At 37.0% G+C, this 21,010-nt stretch overlaps 1 protein-coding gene across 7 annotated transcripts; it reads left to right on the top strand.

The window, feature by feature from the left end:
* Positions 1-1,079: 1,079 nt before the first annotated feature.
* Positions 1,080-20,846, top strand: LOC126850220 (protein TANC2). Of its 7 annotated transcripts, none has more exons than XM_050592959.1 (16): positions 1,080-2,068; positions 11,085-11,464; positions 12,126-12,216; positions 12,329-12,472; positions 12,613-12,753; positions 13,816-14,412; positions 14,501-14,835; positions 14,916-15,194; positions 15,309-15,752; positions 15,897-16,103; positions 16,585-16,851; positions 16,918-17,213; positions 17,290-17,741; positions 17,845-18,146; positions 18,251-18,670; positions 18,777-20,846. In XM_050592959.1, the coding sequence occupies exons 1-16, from the start codon at positions 2,011-2,013 to the stop codon at positions 19,077-19,079; spliced, it is 4,716 nt and encodes a 1,571-aa protein (XP_050448916.1). In that variant the 5' UTR covers positions 1,080-2,010; the 3' UTR covers positions 19,080-20,846. The 7 variants fall into 7 exon arrangements, with proteins under 7 accessions (XP_050448916.1, XP_050448912.1, XP_050448915.1 ...); XM_050592955.1 differs by having other exon boundaries at positions 12,126-12,255; XM_050592958.1 differs by having other exon boundaries at positions 12,123-12,216.
* Positions 20,847-21,010: the final 164 nt, after the last annotated feature.

Genomic DNA, 21,010 nt, shown 5'->3' with positions numbered 1-21,010 from the left:
GATGCTGACACGGTGTTTTGTCAGGATTTTGTCGTGATGTTGCATTTAAATTACTCATTATCGACGATCATATCGTCATAGTAAATATTTCATCAGTTTATTGATCGGCTACTATTTACCGTTGATGTATTTTTTTTAAAAAACAAATATTTGATCGCTTCGAAAAGTATCACTCAACGGTGAATCACATCTATTTTACAAATTTTTTATATTTCTTTAGAATGTGATTTTCATTGCATATTTGCTTCCTTCTGTTGTAAAAAAATCAGACTTGTAAGCTAATTGTAAGTAAACTATATGTAAACTAAAAGCTGTCTCGCTAAACGAGATGGAAATTACTCGCGGTTTTGCTAATCAGTATGTAATAACATGACCAGTAAAGATAAATGAGCAGGAAGGTAGATGACTTAAGGCAAATTAGCGATGTATTTATTAATATTTTAATCTTTTAACTCGCATAAAATTTTGTATTAAAAATTGTAATAATTAAAGACATTTAAAAAGAAAAAAAATGGCTTCCTAGCGATTCGCGAGAAAGAAGCCATCGATCTGGAAGCAACATAAAATCGCGTGGGAAGTTACCACTTGGTATCGCTTGCTAGAAGATTATATATATATATATATATATATATATATATATATATAATAGTATACATAGTGAATGCACATTGGCTTTCTTGATGAATCCTTTCTCTTCCTCACCGCGATCATCGGAACCGTTCATTTCAGGATTCCTACGGACTCTTTGATAACCTTCCGATGCAACGGATGAAAAAAAAAAAAAAAACGCGCATTAGTGCGCGCATGAAGATCAAGACAGGTATTAAAGTCGGGATGTGAAAGTAGAAAGTAATGATTCGCGAATCGACAAACGCTAAACGCAAAGCAGGTACATCTGTTGCGGTGAATGGTTGATCGATCCTCTCTACCACGCATCCGTTTGCGCGCGTAAAAATTTATAATAATCTACTTAATGATATCGCTCTTTCATTGATGATTGCGACTTCTTATCTTATGTATTCTTCATTATGAAGAGCGAAATGATAATTCTCACGCGCGAAAGATCTGTTAGGCACTCTCTAGTTGAATTCGTTCCCCCCTAATCTCTTTACTTGTTACTTTTCTAAAATCTTTTGCATAAAAAATGCTACATGCATTTAAGAAACTGAACGATATTGATTGACAAAATGGCATGTCTAGAAAACATTGCAAGTGGATTATTTCTAAATGGACTTGAATGCATAAAGCAGAAGGAGAGCAGAAGACTAGCGGCAATCCCGAACAATTTGCAGATACGCATGCGTGGAAGAGGACGCGGCAAGGGAGAGAGGTCGAGGAAGAAAAAGAGAAAAAGAAGGCTAAACGGAGAGAGAAAGAGAGAGAGAGAGAGAGAGAGAGAAAGAGCATCGTCGTGAAAGAACGACCGTGAGGATCGGCAAAGTTGTCGGAGCGGCCACCAGCTAGCCAAACCACCAGTCAACCAGTCGGTCGACCTGCTGGCCAATCAGGCAACCATGCTCGGTCGACGGTGGCTTAGCCGCAAGTCAGTCAGTCAGTGCGCCGCGAACCTCCGTCGCGTGTCTACGTGTGCTCCGGGGGGGCTTTTATCGATAATGTAAAAAAAAAAAATAAAATAAAATAAAAGAAAAAAATTATCACGATGGATCGAGAATCCCGGCGAGACCGAACGGTCCTGCTTGCTACTCACTATCGCGCTCCGTAATTACCTGTCACAGGTGGGCGCGCGCTCTCCGAGATTCACACGAGATTCATCTCGTGTCTCCTTTAGCTCCTTTCTACTCGTTCCTCTCGCGTGTGGATATGCATGATGCGGATCGAAGTGTATTGCCGAGTGTGCGATGTAGGATCTCTCTATCTCGTCGGATTAAAATACGTACCTGCACGTGAGGGAGAATAAGAAAGAGAACGTTCGCGCATAACGGAGGAGAGTGTGAGACAGAAAAGAAGAAAAAGAATAGAGAAAGTGGAAGAGAAGAAGAGAGGAGCGATATGGCGCCCCCCAACAGACCGCCTCGCCCTGGCTCCGGTCTCAGCCTCTCCGTACTCGGTGAGTTTACGATTGAGATTGCTCATTCCCTGTCATTCTCTTCTTCGTAAGATCCATTCGCGATTTATGTCTCTTCAATGTCACTTCGTCACGAACCATTTGCGTTGAATTGGCGCGAGCACAGATTAAATTTCTTTAAAAAGGATCACACAATGAGCCTTCTATTCTAATGTCAAATCGTATTTTTATTTTTATATAAATACCAATTTTAAATCTTTCACGGTTTATATTTTTTGCGACAACTCTGATAAAATAAAAAACTGTTAAAATGTGCGATTTTTAAATTAATTAATAAGATACGATGCATTCTCGATGATTCCTCAATGCTAATTATAGAAAAGCAGAAAGAAAGAGAAAAAAAAAGAAAGAAAGAGAGAGAGAGAGAGCGAGCTTATGATATACTCGCCACGAGAATGCAATCGCATTGATTCCCTGGCGCTTAGATCGCGCGTGCTGTCGCTTGTTATCGGAGACGCGATTAAATTTTATGCGAAGCCTTCTCAAGCGCGTCACGCTTGATAACGATATTATGAGAGAAGATATTGTACGTATGTATATATATGTAAATGTATGTACGTATATGTATATATGTAAATAGTTTCTTTTGATATAGAAAAAAGTAACAAAATTTGATATTATAAATTGATGAGAGAAATAATTTTTTAAAGTTCAAAGTTCAACAATATTGTAAGTGTTGTAAGAGCTCTAATAGGATAGCGACATAAGTTTAATCATGTAGATATAAAATTGAGAGAATTGTTGATAAATGTATAATATTAACTTACTGATTCGAGTTAACTTTCTATATCTTTAAAATTCTTCAAGAAATATATTTCATTATTTATTAAATATAAATATATATATAATTTTGAATATATTTATTTTTCCGTTGTACTCTTCGATAAGAACTATGCATACGGAAACGTCAAGTCTCATATGTTCTAATGATTAGTTGCCGGCGTTAAATCAGCATCGTTGGTCTTCTAGCGGAATAACAGTAATCTTCAGCTCTAGACTGAACGACACGGAGTTTCGTCGGACAAAGTGTGAATCAAAGGTGGGAACCTGATGAGCGTTGTATATACGAGTGTATATTACTTTACTAAAGGCACCGTCTGGGTAGTTGACGCCACGGAGTGGAACGACGAACTTCCGTTAAAGTACGCGTACACTTGCGTGTAGATCTACCTGCGGCGGCTGAACTGGTTCCCATGGAATGTATTATTTCGAAAAACGTCGTATTTATCATCGGCCATATGCTGAACGTAAGGAACCTGGCTTGATTGCAAACGCGATTAATGAGGATCGGCCAGATCGATATCTTGACTTGATTTCGAAAAACATGAAGACAGGATCTGTATGTTAAAGGATGTGCAAAATTATCTTAATAGTCTAAGAATTCTTAATTAATTAATAGTCTAAGAATAAGAAAGAATAAAAAATCCGTAAACTTAAGTAGTTGTGGATGCAAAAATCAATGTTGCGTGAAATAAAATATTGCCATAGGAACCGATATCTGAAACAGTACTCTAACACAAAGAGTAAAGAGAAGATTATTTACGAGCGTGATTAAACATTGGAAGTATCGCGACTGATATGATTCATGTATCATATGTTAACGCTTTATCAAGTTCGGTATGCAATGAATGTAAAAAAAAATCAATTTGTACAAAAGGAGAATGCATTAATCTCAATATATCTATTTCGTTATATTTAATTATATTGAATCATATTGTATGGAGGCACGTGTTGATAGTCAAGTCGTAGATAAGAGACGTTGTCATTATCAGGAGACGGAATTAACTATAAAGCGAAAGCAAGAAAAGCCTCTTGAGATTTAACGAGCTTTCAGTTTATCATCAATATTCCACTGATCGTCTCTCACAAATATTCATTCATTTTCCTTACATTAAACAATTTTTATAATATCTTAAAGCAGAGATGATAAAAAAATCAGATAAACAAAAAGGATAGCTTATATATCGTAGATACAAACGAGCATTGATATTACATATAAATGAAGCAAATCTGAGATTTCATTTTTTTATTATTTAAAAAAATATAAATAAAAAAATTCATTACATAAGTTAATTATTATATTGTTTTTGCTGTTTGTGAATAATTGAGATATAATTATCTCCATCTGTGCGAATCAAGAACATCGAAATCATAATTAAAATAACTATCTGCCCTAATATTAAAAAAAGAATTAATATTTTATTAATACATTAATAATATCTCAGAATTTTAAATATATTGCAAATATATATTGTAAATAATACAAATGGATTTAAAAATATAACAAAAGCTGTAAAAAATCATAAATTTATAAGTCATTTGCATAAAATAAATATATTATTATGAAACTGTGAATAAATCTTTCTCACACGCAATTTAAACATGTATTTATTGAGTAAGAAAAACCACAGGAGGTTATATCCGCTAATTTCATGACAGCTGTAATGCATCGTTGCGAAATATACACCTGTACAACACGCACCTTGCCCTGAATATAGTGTCTAACTTTCCCTGTCGCCTGCACCTAAAATGCGCTCATCTATCTCTCATCAAATATATCCTTGAATTTTATATACAATTGCACACACACACACACACACACACACACACACACACACACACACACACACACGCAATTCATATCACAATTGTATGCACGCTTTGCTCTTTATTCATGATATATATGTGTATGTCCGTTTTTTAGAGTCCATATTCTTTATTTTAATATAATATGCGTCAATAAGTAGGTCAGTTAAAATGGCTCTTTCGAGAGGTGGGTCTCGTGAAAAGAAACAGCGTGGCTGCGCAAAAAAAGAGACCCAAATTCGCTCTAACGCTTTCAACATGACTCGCACTTATAATCGTGCACATATTGTGTAAACGCATCTCTGTGTGCGGAATGAGCGAGTACACCTGTTTACGCGAGTCGGTATTGGCAGGATGCAAATAAAGAATGGAAAGGATGGAGGGTGTTTTGCAACCTGTCATTCTGGGCGCCAGCATGAAACGTGAAAAGATATCCGGCCGTACAAAAATATCAAAATTACTTTTTTATGGCTGATGCCACTTTTTTTTTCTTAAAAAATGTATTCTGGCACGATCCGTGAATGTGTCCCGAGCTTACGTATAATCGCGAAATAAACCTTGAAGGAAGTACACACGCGGTGATCTCACGCGTTAGTTGTATGATTCATTTTGTTGTCACATCGAAAAATTTATATTTTGACCTCTGTGTAAGAATTGATGAGAAAAAAAAAGTTTTCTCTTTTTGCACACTCTTTATACAATAACACACATTTTGTAGCATAAATATTTTTGAAAATCAATCATTATTTAAACGCAGTAAGTATGTAAATAGTAAATTATGTGTTTGAAAAATTGGCTCGATTATTGGGCGTTTCTTTTCAGCTATATCGTAGCACGCAAAGGCATTCGATTGACTTTTCTTTCTTAGCACTCCGAAAACATACTTGGCTAACAATAGCCGATGATACGACGAAAGTGTCTCCTTAACGTTTTACATTCTCTTTTTGATCTGTCTTCGCGTCGGTCATTCCTTAAATTTTCTTCGAAATATTTAAAACTTCTTAGGCATGCATGATTAGCTGGTATACGTAATTTATTTAAATAATAATTTCTCATGACACACAAATTTACTCACTGCTAAAATTGGTGTCTGTATAATTCTTTACGAAATAGAACGATGTCCAGCCAGTCTGATATATTCATTCCGAGAATTTTAATAAACAATATATTTAAGAGCAATAACTTTCTTTTTATTAATCTCTAATATTAATAGAGATAAATAATTATTATTTTATATAAATTATTTAGAAAATATCTTTCTTCTTTAAGGGCCAAGTCTAAAACCCTAGTATAAAAAATTAATAATTTTTTAAAAGATATTTATAGGGGATATTGAACCTAATTAAATTTAGAGAAAATTGAAAAATAACAAAACAGTGTTATTTAAAAATTAGATATTTCAATTTTGTTGAAATTTATTTCATTTCTCGAAGATCAAAAAAATATTAATTATTAATTTTTTGAATTCTAATTAGTTTTAGTATTCCCAAACAAGTGTTTTCTTTCATTAAAAAAATTGAAGTTATTTGGTCTATTAATTTTGAAAATATTTGTCACACAAACTTTGAAAGTGTTTTGAGAAAAACGCGTTTAAACCTTTGAAGGTTTATTTCAAGGTCTGCACACTATCGGAATTTTATAACTCACTCGAAATATTATAACTTTGTACATTTTGCGAATTTTTTAATAAAATTGGAAAGACACTTTCAGAAAACGTTTATAAAAAAAGTTTATTGTTTTGACTCTCTAAAATAGGCTGGGCCCTTAAATACATATGACGGAATCGTGTGAGTCGTCAAGGGGAAAGTGGGGCATGATCAGTATGGCTGCACAATGACATTTCTCGATTTGTGCGACGAGAATAATAACGTAAGATTGCATGGTCATATTTATAAATTGAAATAAAAATATGATTTACTCGCTCTGTCTCTCGGTTGAAGTGGCTCAGATAGAGTTGACGCCGTCAGCTCGTTCTAATATCAGGATAATATTATCAAGGCAGGATTTAGCAAGTGATAAGCATTGCCGCTTTCGAGAAACAAATCCGTGATCGTGATCATAAAATCCGAAATTGTCTGGTTTACCAACCGCACTCTTATGTAAATCATCGAACGTGTTCAACCTGCTCGCAAACGGGAAATGTTTGCTGCGGTTACGTCGCACAACGAAAGCTTCGGTATCATTTCATTCATAGATGACCCGGCACTTGAATAAAACCTGTTGCTCCCTCAAAAAAAATTCGATTGAATAGAGGAAACGCAAAAGAGATAAGGAAAGATCTTGCAGGTTGTCAACGCAAAAGGTACCCGGTGAACAAAATGAATGATGATTAATCTATACAAATGATTTTAATTGCCTATTAAAGGAAGATAATTTCACATACATATATGAAGTTTGTGTAGAAACTTTTTCCCTTTGGCTTTGGAGTAATAATATAATATGTAAATTATAATTACAATTAGCATTTGTCAATGCACCGACTAAATTATTTGTAATCGACTAAAAATTAAATATCCTCTTAAAGGCCTTTAATTATAATTTAACAGATATTTTACTTTTGCTTACAAAATAATATAATTACAAATATATATATATATATATATATATATATATATATATATATATATATATATATATATTATAATAATTATAATTATTATTGGAAAAGAACTTAAAATTAAAATTAAAAATTATTTGGAGATATACATATATAGCTACAAAAAAATTGATAGAGAAAGTTTAACAAATATAATAAAGATATTTTTCCTTCCCTTCTCTTTCCGATCAAACGCAATTATTACGACAGCGACTTCTTTCAATCTGCGATCTACAGGTCTTTTTGTATCTTGTGCTCGTTGCGAAATGTATTTATCTAGGAATTGCATTTGAGCCTTCGTGTGTGACAGGTCCGTGTAACACAACACTCTTATCTAAATTAATACTTGCGATGGACGTGTAACTCGAAGAGCTTTCGAAGGCCATGTGTAAACGTTAGACGCATACATATGCAGAAGCAGCAGCCGAGAATATGTAGATATTACTTATATTATTGGAAATAGATTTGCACATGCGAATGTAAGAATAAATACAGTCTCACACGCAAGTGCAAAGATAAAGAAGTTTTCGCTCCTCATGGAATACGCTAATAATTGCGAGAACAAAGTGTCACTTGCGTCACATTTTGGGTTGTAAAAGAGCGCGGTTGAGCGACAAGTGCGAGTTTTCTTCATATTTAATCTATCATGAAGCGTGAGATCCACGAGATTCCTTGCGTTATCTAATGTGTTTTATCAGCGACGGCGTCACTGGCGATTAGCTTTGTTATTTTGTAGAAACTGATAAATATGTTCTAATTTAATTGATGTCTGCCATCAAGATAAATAATTTAACAGACTCAGCACTGATAATGGAAAATTTTGATTCTGACCGATATAATATAGTAAAAAATACAAAAATATGTTTTTCATAAAAATATTTGCATGTTTGTTTTCAAAATTTATATGATTTATTTATATCTATTTTTTATATTTAAAAAATATAATCTGATATAAATATAAATATTTTATATAAAATAATATTCTGGACTGATGCTTAGGATTGAAACTCGCTCATTAACAGAGGAATTGCTTTATCTTATTTATATAAAACTTCAAATATTATAGCATTATATGGTCTTTACACATACACGATTTATTTTTGAAAAATGATACGATGTCATTGATTGAGTGTGAAATTTCCTAGCCCCCCGGTATATCGAAGGCATCGATTTTAAATACAGCAGGACTGTAGGCGAGTACCTCGATGGAGTAACTTTCTCTCACTTCTCTGGAGGCACCGAATAACGATTAATACACGTGACTCGTCGAAACCGAAACGACGGGCGCGAGTAACTGCCGTTCTTCGGCCCGCGTCCCCTACTGTTTTCAGTTATCATTGTACGAGATCTATCGAAGGTGTCTGCTTTTTTCAACATCTATCTTGACCGTGTCATTTTTTTTTAATATCATTAAAAGACATACATATATATATATACATTGTACATTCGTTTGGGATTTGAAAGCATTGAAATATTATTGAACGAGAACACGACAAGAGGGGGAAAAAAATAACTACAATATAATACATGAATGATTTAAAATTCATATAATACTAAATTAATAGAGATGAACGGATGCAGAGAGGAAAACGTGACACGAATTTCAAATTACGTTGAAATTGCCAGTAATCGCTTCTGTTGGCGAGTGAGAAAGAAACAGTGGCTTCCGGCAGTGAGTCTGGGCACTGATTCGGGTCAGGTCGTCTGTGGGACCCAATTTACGAGAATACAGGCCCGACTGCACTTCTTAGTGAGAGAGAGAGAGAGAGAGAGAGAGAGAGAGAGAGAGAGAGAGCGAGAGAGACAGAAAGAGGGAGAGCGCGGAGGACGGAAACAGAGACAGAGGGGAAGCTGGTCGACCAGCAGGTGGTCACGGTGTGGATGTCGTTCCGCTTGATTCTCTCACTTGGCGAACAGGCTTTAATCGCCCCCGTTCTCTCTCCAGTCGATGTCGGCCGACTGGACATGTCGTATATCATCGGTCGTCACGAATGAATCGGACGAACAAATTCGAATGTACTTGATGTAATTTTTTAATTTTTTTTAATTTTATATATAATTTTTTTTAATATTAATTGAGGAGGTATAAGGTATTTTTTACAAAAGAGGAAAGCTTTGCCTATGCTAAATATTGGCACGGAATTGTCGTTGCAAAATCGTTGATGCCTCATCGTGATATCATGTTTCACCGGCATTAGCACAAACATCGATGGATCGATCCACTTAACAATAATACACCGTTGTCAAAAGGAAGCTACTTTCTCTATGCACGATTTAACAGGGCAATAAGATCACTGATTTTCTTTAGATGATTTTTCAAGGATAGTATTTAATACGGATCTTTTTTAATCTAGATTTAATTTTGGTAACAATTTATTAGCTCAATTAAGAAAACAAAATAAATCTATAACGAGCAGTAAGGCACAATTCAAAACTTTGCTAATCGGTGGATTGTCGATTGCTTAGAATATAAAAACAAACGGAAAATTTTTTAAAAGATTCCTTGAGTTTTCAATAAAATTCAAGAGATTCCCCTGATTTTTTTAAGTACAAAAAAAAATCTCTGAAAATATCAGGTTTTCATGTTTTTCCAGAGAGTGAACACTCTGGAATAGATCAGATATTGTATCCGATAGACATCAATTGGCATCTATCAACGCGCGACTGAATTAAACACGAAACGCGACTGGAGACGTGGAGGAGAGCGTATGAGTCAGTGAAGCGCGCCAGTCCGGAGAAAACGACACCGATGCGCGGGTTTACAAGTGGAAGCGGGGTCTCTGCACCAGACTCAAGTGCGTTGACCCAGCTTACGGTAACCCGGGCTGCGTAGTTGCACCTGCCTCACGCGGAGTTACCGCCACGAAGGGGTCGTGCGACTTCCTTCTCTCTTCCCATTTCCCTGTTCGCCGCACTTTGTCCGCGATCTCTGTTCGCGGAGAGAGGCACGGATGATCATTAAATATTCGCATTTATACGTTTGTGTACGTTTTTGTCTGCAAATTGAAAGAAATCTTTGCCAACATGCACTTCTGTCAGTCAAGGCAATAATGGGAATAAAAGAAAGGATATGGAGGAGAATAGGCTTACTAGGCTACGCGATCGAGAAGAGCGCGCGAGGATCCCCTCTTGACCTTACTTTCTAGAACGCTTCGAAGCGTATGGCGTCTCCGATTCGCGCTCTATTCAATTTATCTGCACATTCGTGATGAACGAGCATTGTCGTTGCTTCGACACGACGCGAACCGTGTCCCTCTAAGATACCGAGCTACGAACGGGTTGTTCACCATGACAGATGGGCCTACTGTCAAACGACCAGCGGTCTCGTAAAGTGGCACACTGACTCGATTCGATTCGTTTCGCGGAAGAGAATATTCTTGTTTCTCTCATATATCTCTCTTGCGTTTATTTCTTCATACGGGATGGAAGATAATCATTTTAGGGATCCAGAGAAAAAATGCAACTTATGTGAGAAATTCAATACTTTATTTAATCCGTATACTACAAATAAAATTTTTAGATTAATTTTTTTTTTTTTTAATTTTTGGTTAAAATCCTATTCCAAAAAATTAAGGGTTGTGAGGGAGATAGCGAGAAGAAATGCTAACTATTGGCACGTAAGTTGTGTCAAGTAAAATTTTGAACTTTCTACACATATTACATTTTTCCCTGGATCCTAAGCACAAATGGATATTTTCCACCCTATACATTTTTTTCACCGAATTTATGAAAATATTTCGAAACAACTCGCGTTGTACCCTCGGGTTAATAATCGGGATAAAAGAGAACGTGAAACGATCGCACGCTCGTTTACAGACCTGGCGCAGATACGAGCTTTGGTCGAGTCAACGGGGATGCTGGGCGGATCCACGTGCCCGTCCTGCGAGATGCCGTTCGACAAGGGCAAGAAACGTCGTCTGATCGACTCCTGCGGTCACGAGCGTTGCTACTCCTGCCTGTTTCGCAGCGAGGCCTGTCCGCTCTGCTTGCACGGCTACGAGCTCAATAACGATGACGGACTGGAGGAATCGACTCTCAGGGACGAGCTCGCCGCTTCCACGGCTCCGCTGTCCGTTTTCGCGCCCACAGACGGTTGGCTGGATGAGTCATCGACGGTGAATTCTCTCTGCGGCAGCCCCAGGCTACCACGCACCAAAATCACCACGAGGGCTAATCTGCCGTCGCGGGTTATGCACGTAAGTCTATTGTCGCGAAGACGGAAAGGAAAACTAATGCGACAGATCTTCTTTTTTATGACATGCTTTATTTTAAGTAGCTTTAAATGAGTTAGAGATATTCGAAGAAAAAAAAATTTCTGTTTTCTAAAATGTTTCAAGAAAATTTCATGTCTATAATATTGTCTTTTTAACCAAATGAAACACTATGCTTTTATCTTTATCAAAGTTCGCACAAAAATACATATTTTAAACATTTATGATAACTTTTTTAAAGAATTATATTAATAGCAAAGAAAATATAGAAAAATTGATGCAGTTAGAGTGCGATTCGCCTGAAATTAAATAAATTTTAAACCGATCAGAAAAAACCTTGCTAATATTTTAAACAGACATGAGAAGGAACAATAAAACAATTAAATAAAATTTTTATGCATGTTTTTCTTAACAATATTTTCCTAATATTAAATATCTCATGCATTTTTAAATATGAAGTTCGTCATATCTATTTTTGTTAGTCAATCGATACATAATTAAAAAAAAAAGTCTGAATGTAAAGTATTCATGATTAGAAAGAGGCGATGCTACAAAAAAAAAGAGTTTTATTATTTTCTCGGTTATTATGTTGAATTGCCAATAAATTACCAGTCTTGTTAATTATTTGTTTCTTTATTTTCAGCAGCGAGCCGGGGTAGAAAATCTCTCGTTGATAGCGATGGGGAAGAACTTGAGAAGCAAACCTGCAGAGCTTCCAGATCCTTCTATCTCTCAAGGTCAACAAAAACCTGAAATGACACAAAGTACATTGAAATGTATAATCTGAAATCTATTTCATGTGTATATTCGAGATATTTATTATTAATAACGCAAAATCGATGCCTATAGGTTGTCCCACCCCGCCGAATCAGCGAAAAAGATTTTTCTTCAACCCGAAAGTGCTCAGAAGCTCCTTCGCCGCCCAGAGATCCTCGAGACGCACAGCATCCTCGCCCGAACCGACTGTGAATGAAAATCCTTCCGCGTTATCAGGTACAATAATTTTCTTTTTTTTTTAAACAAAATAGAAATTTCCTTACATGTCACGCTTACTCGAAGAAAAAATTCAGCGACTGAAGTCGCGTGAAATATCTTTATAAATCTCACATAAAAATTCACACACGCGCATGCAGCTTGGATGACCTCGTCCTTCGAGGGAAAAGCGAGATGGCCCGGCGTTGTTTTGGGAAAGATCAAGTCTCTCTGGAGCAGCAGTCAAGGCACGGCTAGCGACGGGCTGAATCAGCTCATCGGCTCGTCGGGCAAAGTCGCAGGCAGGGAGACTCTTTCGAATTTCATGTGTATTGCTGTTAAAACATTTTCGAGATGCTTGCAGTTTGTGAATGGATGCGGGAAAATCTTAAGGATCCAGTCTACTTTAGAGTCAAAAAACATCAATAAAAATATATGTAAAATGTCAAAAAGATCAGTGTCTAATATTATTAAAAAAAAAATTCTAAAAATCATTAATTTTTCATACTGCTATAGTAAACGGATCTTTAAGAACTATCACATACGAGTTTTTCTCGCGGCACAAAGTGTTCGCTTGTGCGAATATTTTCTTTTTGCGATAACATCTCTCGTAGCGTCTTATTTTAGAAGCATGGTACACGCACAGTTTGCCATTTTCTTTCATTATAATTATTTTTGTCAGAATCGCCTCAGTTTGTATGACTTTTTGCCCTTTAATCAAGACACAGATAATAATAATATTTTTTAAATCTTTGCATTTCCTATTTTTATAACTAATTTTTAAATTAAATTAGAGATTTTCATATTTGCATAGATTTGAAATGTTGCAAATTTGTCAAAATTCTTCCACTTTTATCAAATTATAATTTATTATTCTGTTCCTAGAGTAAGAAAAATTATAATTTTTCTTAATTGAAGAACAACAATTGAAGACTGCTAAATAATAATTCGACAAGATGTGCGATATTTTCAAAGTACTCTTTACTTTGTTTATTATTACGTATTTGAAATGCCTGGAAGTAGCATTTGTTTTCTTATGTTTTGCAGCGTGCTCATTGTATTAAACATTGTATTATAACGATACAATTAGGCAAACGCAAAGAATAAAAATAGATCTACATAGAAAAATGAATGTATTTGCAGTGTAACATTGCACGAACAGTCACTACTATAGCTCGCACCAATTCGAAATGAATTTCTCGTCATAATGTGTTTGCCTAAATGTGCTTGAGTAGAGTGTGATTTTTTTCTATTGATTTTCAAATACGAGGCATTTGTCTTGGATCAGCACTGTCTGGATTCGTAGATTGGATCGATATGGTTTTATATCGACGGTATTTCCAACAAACTTCTTCGTCTTGCAGATGACGAGGGCGGTTGCGTGAAACCGCTGTCTTCGAAAACCAGGAAGTCGTCGCAGTCGGATTTGTACATGAGACTAGGCCTGCTATTGGGATCCGGTCGAGCGAACGCGAGCGCGGAATCGAGTGGGTGTCCCTCCTCGCGAGCCCCAGCAGCCCAGGGACATGACAGCTCGGCGGCTTCCTTCAGCAGTCTGACCAGCTTCGAGACGCAGACATTGGCCTCGACGAACACGAGTCCGGTCTCGACGTTGACGGGCACGTCAAGCGAAGCGGAGGCCGCGGCGGCGCTGCGATGTCCCGTCAAACCGAAGACCAAGGCCAAGGGAAAGACTAAGTCTAGGGACTGCGACAGCGCCGGTAGCCTGGCGTCTATCTCCACGTCATTATCCGCGTCCACGTCTATGTCCATGTCTATGTCAGTGTCTGTCTCTGGTCTCTCGAACGGTAGCGGTTCGAGTCCGCTCGCGTCTAGAAGGCACTCAGCAAATGCCGCGCAGACGAGCCAGACCGACGAACTTGGCCAGCTGAGAAACAGACGGTCTTGCGCCCGGAGATCAGCGAGAGCCGGCAACGTCAAGGGTCCGGCGGACGCTAAACGTAATAATTTGTTTTTTTTTTTTTATATACGTATAAATTTTCGAATGGCGAGTAATATAATAAAGATCCGTACGCGTTAAAATTCCAGTACGTTTCGTTCAGCATCACGCGGCGCAGTTGACCTTGAAGCCATTGTTCTTTGAAGTACCGTTATTAGAGGAGGATCCGCTTTTCGCCGGACGGCAATGGCTGTTACACGAATTAGAATCTGTGATCAATGGTTCTAGTCCCGGCATTCTGATCTCCGGATCGCCGGGCACGGGAAAGACCGCGCTTGTGCTGCAATTGGTGGAACACAGTTGTTTCGGGAGAAGAAGGGAACAGATGGGAAGATCCTCGGAAGTGAGCGAGGAATGCGACGAGAAAGAGAGGCAGAGTAATAACGCGACTCTTCAAGCTAATATTCGATATACCAACGAAAAGGTGAGGAGCATTGAAAGGCATTTTCCTCAATTTTTAACTTTTATAAAAAAAATATAAATCACGCTCACATTGTATTACAGGTTCGCGAATTAGCTTCGCACGTCGTGGCGTATCACTTTTGCCAAGCCGACAACAATAGTACCTGTCTAGTGCCGGATTTAATTCACTCGCTAGCGGCGCAACTCTGCCAGGCTCCTCAATTGATCTCGTATAGAGAATATCTGCTATCCGAACCTCATCTTCAGGGCTCACTATCGCAAAGAGAATGCACCGTCGATCCAGATCTCGCACTCTCGAGGGGTATTATCGAACCGCTCTCGACCTTGAAGAAAGCCAATAGACTACCAGTCTCGAATATGGTAAATCGCGAATTAATATATTGTACCTACAATTGTCTCTTCGTCGACGAAAAGCTTAGTAAAACATTACATTATTTTATATCATAAGCGTTATTCGATACATCTTATTTCCAGGTAATATTAATCGATGCTGTTTGTGAAGCGGAATATCACAGACCAGATAGAGGCGATACTATAGCTTCTTTCCTGACGAGGCATGCACCTAACATTCCCAGTTGGTTGAAGATTGTTTGCACTGTCAGGACGCAGTTGCTCGACTGCGCGAAGCAATTGCCATACACAAGGGTTTCGTTAGACAAGACTGCGAATGATGCGATTGGTAACAGTATCGCGAAAGATCTGTCCGATTACGTCGGTTACAGACTCGCGCAGAGTCCATCCATACAGGCGAACGTGACTGCATCGGTGAACGGCAAGGCGGAATCATCGTGCAGCGCGAATCAGACAAGATTCGCCTCGCATCTGCTTGCGCTAGCTAAAGGCAGTTTCCTCTTCGCCAAGCTGTCGCTCGATCTTATCGAGAGCGGTCATTTAGTCGCAAAATCTGCGAGCTATAAGGTAAATATGCGAGGATATTTTTTAATTGTAATCAGAATGTAATCACAAATTATATAAATCGCTGTTTTGTTTCTTGATTGCATTATAAAATATCAAAAAAAAAAAATAAAGTGTATAATATGCGATATTTTATTCCTTTTTTAGGTACTACCGGTTTCTCTCGCGCAGATCTTTCAATTACATTTTAACTTGAGATTTCCTACGGTAGCCTCGTTCGATAAAGTGCAGCCTCTTCTGGCCGTCTGTTTGGCAGCTCTGTATCCACTGACCTTACCTGAAATTTTCTATTCTGTAAATTCTTTAAATGTAGACCATTTTATCTCATGGGAAGACTTTTTACAAAGATTTAAGGCAAGTATATTTTGAATATATTATCTATATATTTTATTTTTTTTTAACCAATATGATTATTAAATGATATTTTTTTCTTACTATGATTAAAAATGATATTTCTAAAAACCAATAATTATATAAAAAAGTGTACTTTCTCTTTCTTTTTCTCTAACTCTAACTTTCTTCTGATGATGTCAAAATCATTTAAATTTTGCATAATAAAAATTTAAAAATTAGATATTAAAAATTATTTAAAAATTAGATATTAAAAATTATTTAAAAATTAGATATTAAAAATATATATTTGAAACAAGTAAAAGAATTAATTATTTTGTTGTCAATTATTAAATGTTTTGCACGATTACTTGTTGACGTGTGATTTAACAGTTACTTGTGTATTACTACTGTATTTTTTTATAGAATAGTGTAAACGCTAGATAAGTTTTCGCGTGTATAAGCCCGCTCATTTAATGTAACAGTATTCTTCTTCTTTTATCAGATGCTCTCTGGTTTCCTTGTGAAACGTCTAGACAATACCTATATGTTCTTTCATCCGTCGTTCAGGGAATGGTTGATGAGGAGGGACGAGGGGGAATCGACAAAGTTCCTGTGTGACTACAGACTAGGGCACGCGGCGATAGCGTTCAGACTATCCCGTCTTCAAGCGCCGTTAGACGGTGACAAAGCCTTGGAACTGGGTCATCACGTATTGAAGGCGCACGTTTATAGAGGCGTAGCTCCATGCTGGCCTTCGCGCGATTTACAAGTAAGTATACAATCAACATATGATGTAACGTACCTAAAAGCTTAACCAAGCTCCATATATCCATAGGCTATCTGGTTGACTCTGTCGACCGAATGCATCTCTTCGGCATTATGCACGCTTCGGAATATCTACAGTCCAAATGTGAAGGTATCGCGGTTGCTCCTGCTGGCGGGCGCATCGCCGAATCACATCACTGAGTATCTGGGTAACGCACCAGCTTTATGTATGTACGCGCACGAAGGTTTTGTCGAGATGGTATCTCTTCTTCTTGAATTCGGCGCCGATGTCGAACTGACCAATAGCCAAGGTTGTACGGCGTTATCGCTGGCAGCTGCTCGAGGGCACTGCGACGTTGTCAGAAGGTAGAGCTTTATATCTTCAAGATATAGCTTTAAGTTTTCAAAACAACACAGTTGTTTACTGTTATATACTTGACAGATTGGCTGCCGCTGGAGCCTTGTTAGGACACGCGGACATGGCTGGCCAATGTCCTCTAGTGCATGCGGCGAAGCACGGAAGACTGTCCGTGGTTGGATATCTTCTTGCTTGCGACTGGGTCCTGCCAATCGGTGAGAATAGGCCGGAAAGCGGTACCTCGGAAATAGGCAGAGAGGAAGCCGCCCAACAAGCCGTCGTCGCGGCCGCTTCGCAGGGCCACGAAGCTGTCGTGGAATATCTTTTAGACATGGCCGAAGTGATTGTGGATCGTCCCGATACGTTGATAGGCGAGACTGCTCTAACGATTGCCGCCGCTAATGGCTCGACCGCAACAGTTTCCGCACTCTTGGCCCGCGGTGCTAATCCTGCAGCTGTAAATGCAAAAGGCCTTTCTCCTCTCATGCTCGCCGCCAAGGAAGGTCATTGGGGTACTGCTGAGCGACTTTTACAAGGTTTGTTTTCTTTTTTTTTTTATAGTATAACTTGTGATTGAAATCATCAACCTGTACTTGCGATCCAAAAGATTGACTTTACAATTATTAAATTTTTATTCAGGAGATTTATCCACTAGCACGGACGTAATATTGGACGAAGCTATATCGCTCCTTGAACAACGCGATCCCGCTGGTCGTACCGCGTTAATGCTGGCCGCTTCCGAAGGCCACACCAATCTTATCGAATTGTTTCTCGATAAAGGATCGATTTTAGAAACGAGAGACAAGGAAGGACTCACTGCCCTCGGCTGGGCTTGCGTTAGAGGACGCGTAACTGTTGTACAGATGTTGCTCGATCGCGGCGCCAATTTTGGTACGAACGATAATACTGGTAGAACTCCTTTGGATTTGGCCGCATTCCAGGTAGAATTTATTTTATTTATACACGCAAATATATCATTATCATGTGTATTCGCGATCTCGCGATCTCTGATATTCATCACAATTACATACAAAATTATATACAGGGTAATCCAAAACTAGTACAGTTGTTACTCGAGAAGGGAGCCGCGGTGGAACACGTCGATCTTCACGGCATGCGTCCTCTAGACCGTGCTATCGGATGTCGCAATATTCCGGTGGTCCAATGTTTTTTGCGTCGTGGTGCCAAACTGGGTCCCGCCACGTGGGCTATGGCGGCGGGAAAACCGGACGTTTTAATAATTCTGCTGAATAAGCTTTTAGAAGATGGCAATGTCTTGTATCGAAAGAACAGATTGAAAGAAGCGTCGCATCGATACGCGTATGCTCTTAGAAAATTTCCAGCCTCACCGGAGGAAGATTGCCAAGGGCAAGAACAAGGTCACATGATGCTGCAGCTTCAAACCTTTACGCAGCTCCGATTGAATTTCCTTCTAAATCTCAGCCGATGCAAGCGCAAGATGAACGTTAGTATAATACAAGATTTCTTGATACTGCTTGAACTTAAATGTCATCTAGATTTTAACAGATTTATCCTTGATTTTATATCGATGTAATGTGTTTCTTTCACAGGAATGTGTCGAAGCCATCGAACTCGCCGACGAAGCTCTCGGCGTTCGTTCCGTTTCTTATGAAGCGTTCTATGCCAGAGCTAAAGCTCGCGTAGATCTAGGTTTGTTCGAAGACGCCTTGTCAGATGTTCAAGAAGCTCTTCAAAACGCACCGGCTCACAACAGACAAGATCGTAGAGTACTCGCAGCCTTGAAAGACGAAATCATCTCTCGGATCGATGGCACTGGAACCAATAAAGGGCACGAAGATTATATTGCCAGATCGCGCCTTCGAGCGTCAGTGGATACTCTTACAGAGTTATAACGTTACTTGAATTAAGATATTCGAATAAGTTAAGTTTATACAAATCTATTCGATTCACAAGCGCAATAATAAAATAATAAAAATAATGATAATTTACGCTTGTTATAATCTATGATGCAATTTACGACCGTATTTAAAGAAATGGTCAAACAAACTTTATTCAAGTTTAAAATTTCCTAAAGATTTAAAGGTCTTTGCGTTTGTGGTTATCGAGTGATAACGACTCATTGTGAAAAATTAGGAAACTATATCTTTAATATTGAGGTGCTTCTGTATCATAAATACATCTCTAACATAATGGCGCTCTTGACGCGCAGTTTTAACATGCTTTCACTAAATACATTCGAATAACTTATTATATAGATATTTAATCCTTAGCATTGCTCAGAGAATTCAACACAAAAGGTTCGATCAAATTTACGTCCTGTGCTAAAAAAGAGACAGAACGAGTTTCTCTTTTTTTTTATCAAAAATGTATAATCGAAGATATAAGTGTTAAACGATTTGCGAGCGGATTTCTAACATTTGTAGCTTACTTTTAAATTATCAATATTTTACAATTTTATATGGATATATTTATATTATATTTAATATGCAAAATACAATTGTATTAAAAATCAGTTTTGAATAAAGTTTCTACGACGATTATATTATTACGAATTGTACGCGTTATCCTGTAAGATGTACTTGAAAAAACATTTTCTTCAGTATTCTTACAATATCTACGGATCTTGCCAAGTAAAAGTATTTTTAGAGCTTATAAAAATTGCTGTAACAAAAGCGTGCTGATTTAACAGCATTGTCCGGTAAAATTCGTCAATCAAATTGTCATCATAATCATTTACATATCATCATTTTATTAGAAATAAATTGTAATATATCAATCGATGATACGTTGAGATTGTCAATTATTATTATCATGTAAATTATTTGGTATTTATGTAGCTGGCAAAACACTGACTAAAATGTTGTTTGTTTGAATATTCATTTTAAACGTGCGATTTTAAGATGTTGGACGCCTTCTATTATGATGCGAGCTTAAATATTGTATGATATATTGTATGATTTGGAGTGAAATATTGTATGATTTTTTATTTGATTATATAAATTGAATAAAAATATATATACAGTAGACCCTCGTATAATGTCGGGCATATATTTTATGATTTTATGTCATATAATGTTTATGGAATGTATAGTTTGAAAATATGTTGTTATAAAAGAAACAAAATTTGAAATTTATCTACCGTATATATAAAACTGATTTATCACGTTATAAAAATACACTCTCTATACAGGGTTTTATTGTATATATATATAATCACATGTGTATTATGTCAGTATAATACACTAACATAATTAGCCTTATGGAATGTCATTTTAATTTAAATAAATTATTCAATTTGCTTTTTGATATCAGTATTTTATATATTATAAAATGAAAAAAATATATGTTATATATATGTTATATGCAACATTCTTATTAATTAATTGAATGTCGAACGCGCATATGTATAATTATAAATCATATATAATAATTTTAAATTTTGCAGCTATAGAATAGTCACAGACATCCGCACTCCGAACATGAGAAATATGCGATATTATTAACCTCGCAGTAATATTTATAATATTTACGTCTTGCCAAGCGTATATAAGGTATCGCGAAAATTCCGAGTTCCTTGACCAATTGAAAAACAGTTATATCAAATGTTATTGACCCCGTCATAATGAACAATGGTGTCAAATAAATTAACTTTTTATTGAGATGAATCTCTTTACTTTTATACCGACATATCTTGAAACAATAGAGTATTAAATTAACACATTAAATAACCAAAAGTTAAAAGCTTGCACGAATTTACTCTCTCTCAAGAATGTCTCTTCTTTCATAGATTAGATCTATAAAAAAAATAAAATAAAATTATATG

The sequence above is a fragment of the Cataglyphis hispanica genome, chromosome 6, assembly GCF_021464435.1.
Source record: "Cataglyphis hispanica isolate Lineage 1 chromosome 6, ULB_Chis1_1.0, whole genome shotgun sequence".
NCBI classification, from domain to species: domain Eukaryota; kingdom Metazoa; phylum Arthropoda; class Insecta; order Hymenoptera; family Formicidae; genus Cataglyphis; species Cataglyphis hispanica.
This window is presented reverse-complemented; position numbering and strand designations above follow the sequence as displayed.

Bases quoted from the DNA above. Each gene is read 5' to 3' on its own strand.
- LOC126850220 (XM_050592953.1), top strand. From the start codon at position 2,011: ATGGCGCCCCCCAACAGACCGCCTCGCCCTGGCTCCGGTCTCAGCCTC. The intron at 11,465-12,122 runs GTAAGTCTATTG...CTTTATTTTCAG, and splicing joins TGCCGTCGCGGGTTATGCAC to CAGCGAGCCGGGGTAGAAAA. The intron at 14,836-14,915 runs GTGAGGAGCATT...ATTGTATTACAG, and splicing joins TTCGATATACCAACGAAAAG to GTTCGCGAATTAGCTTCGCA.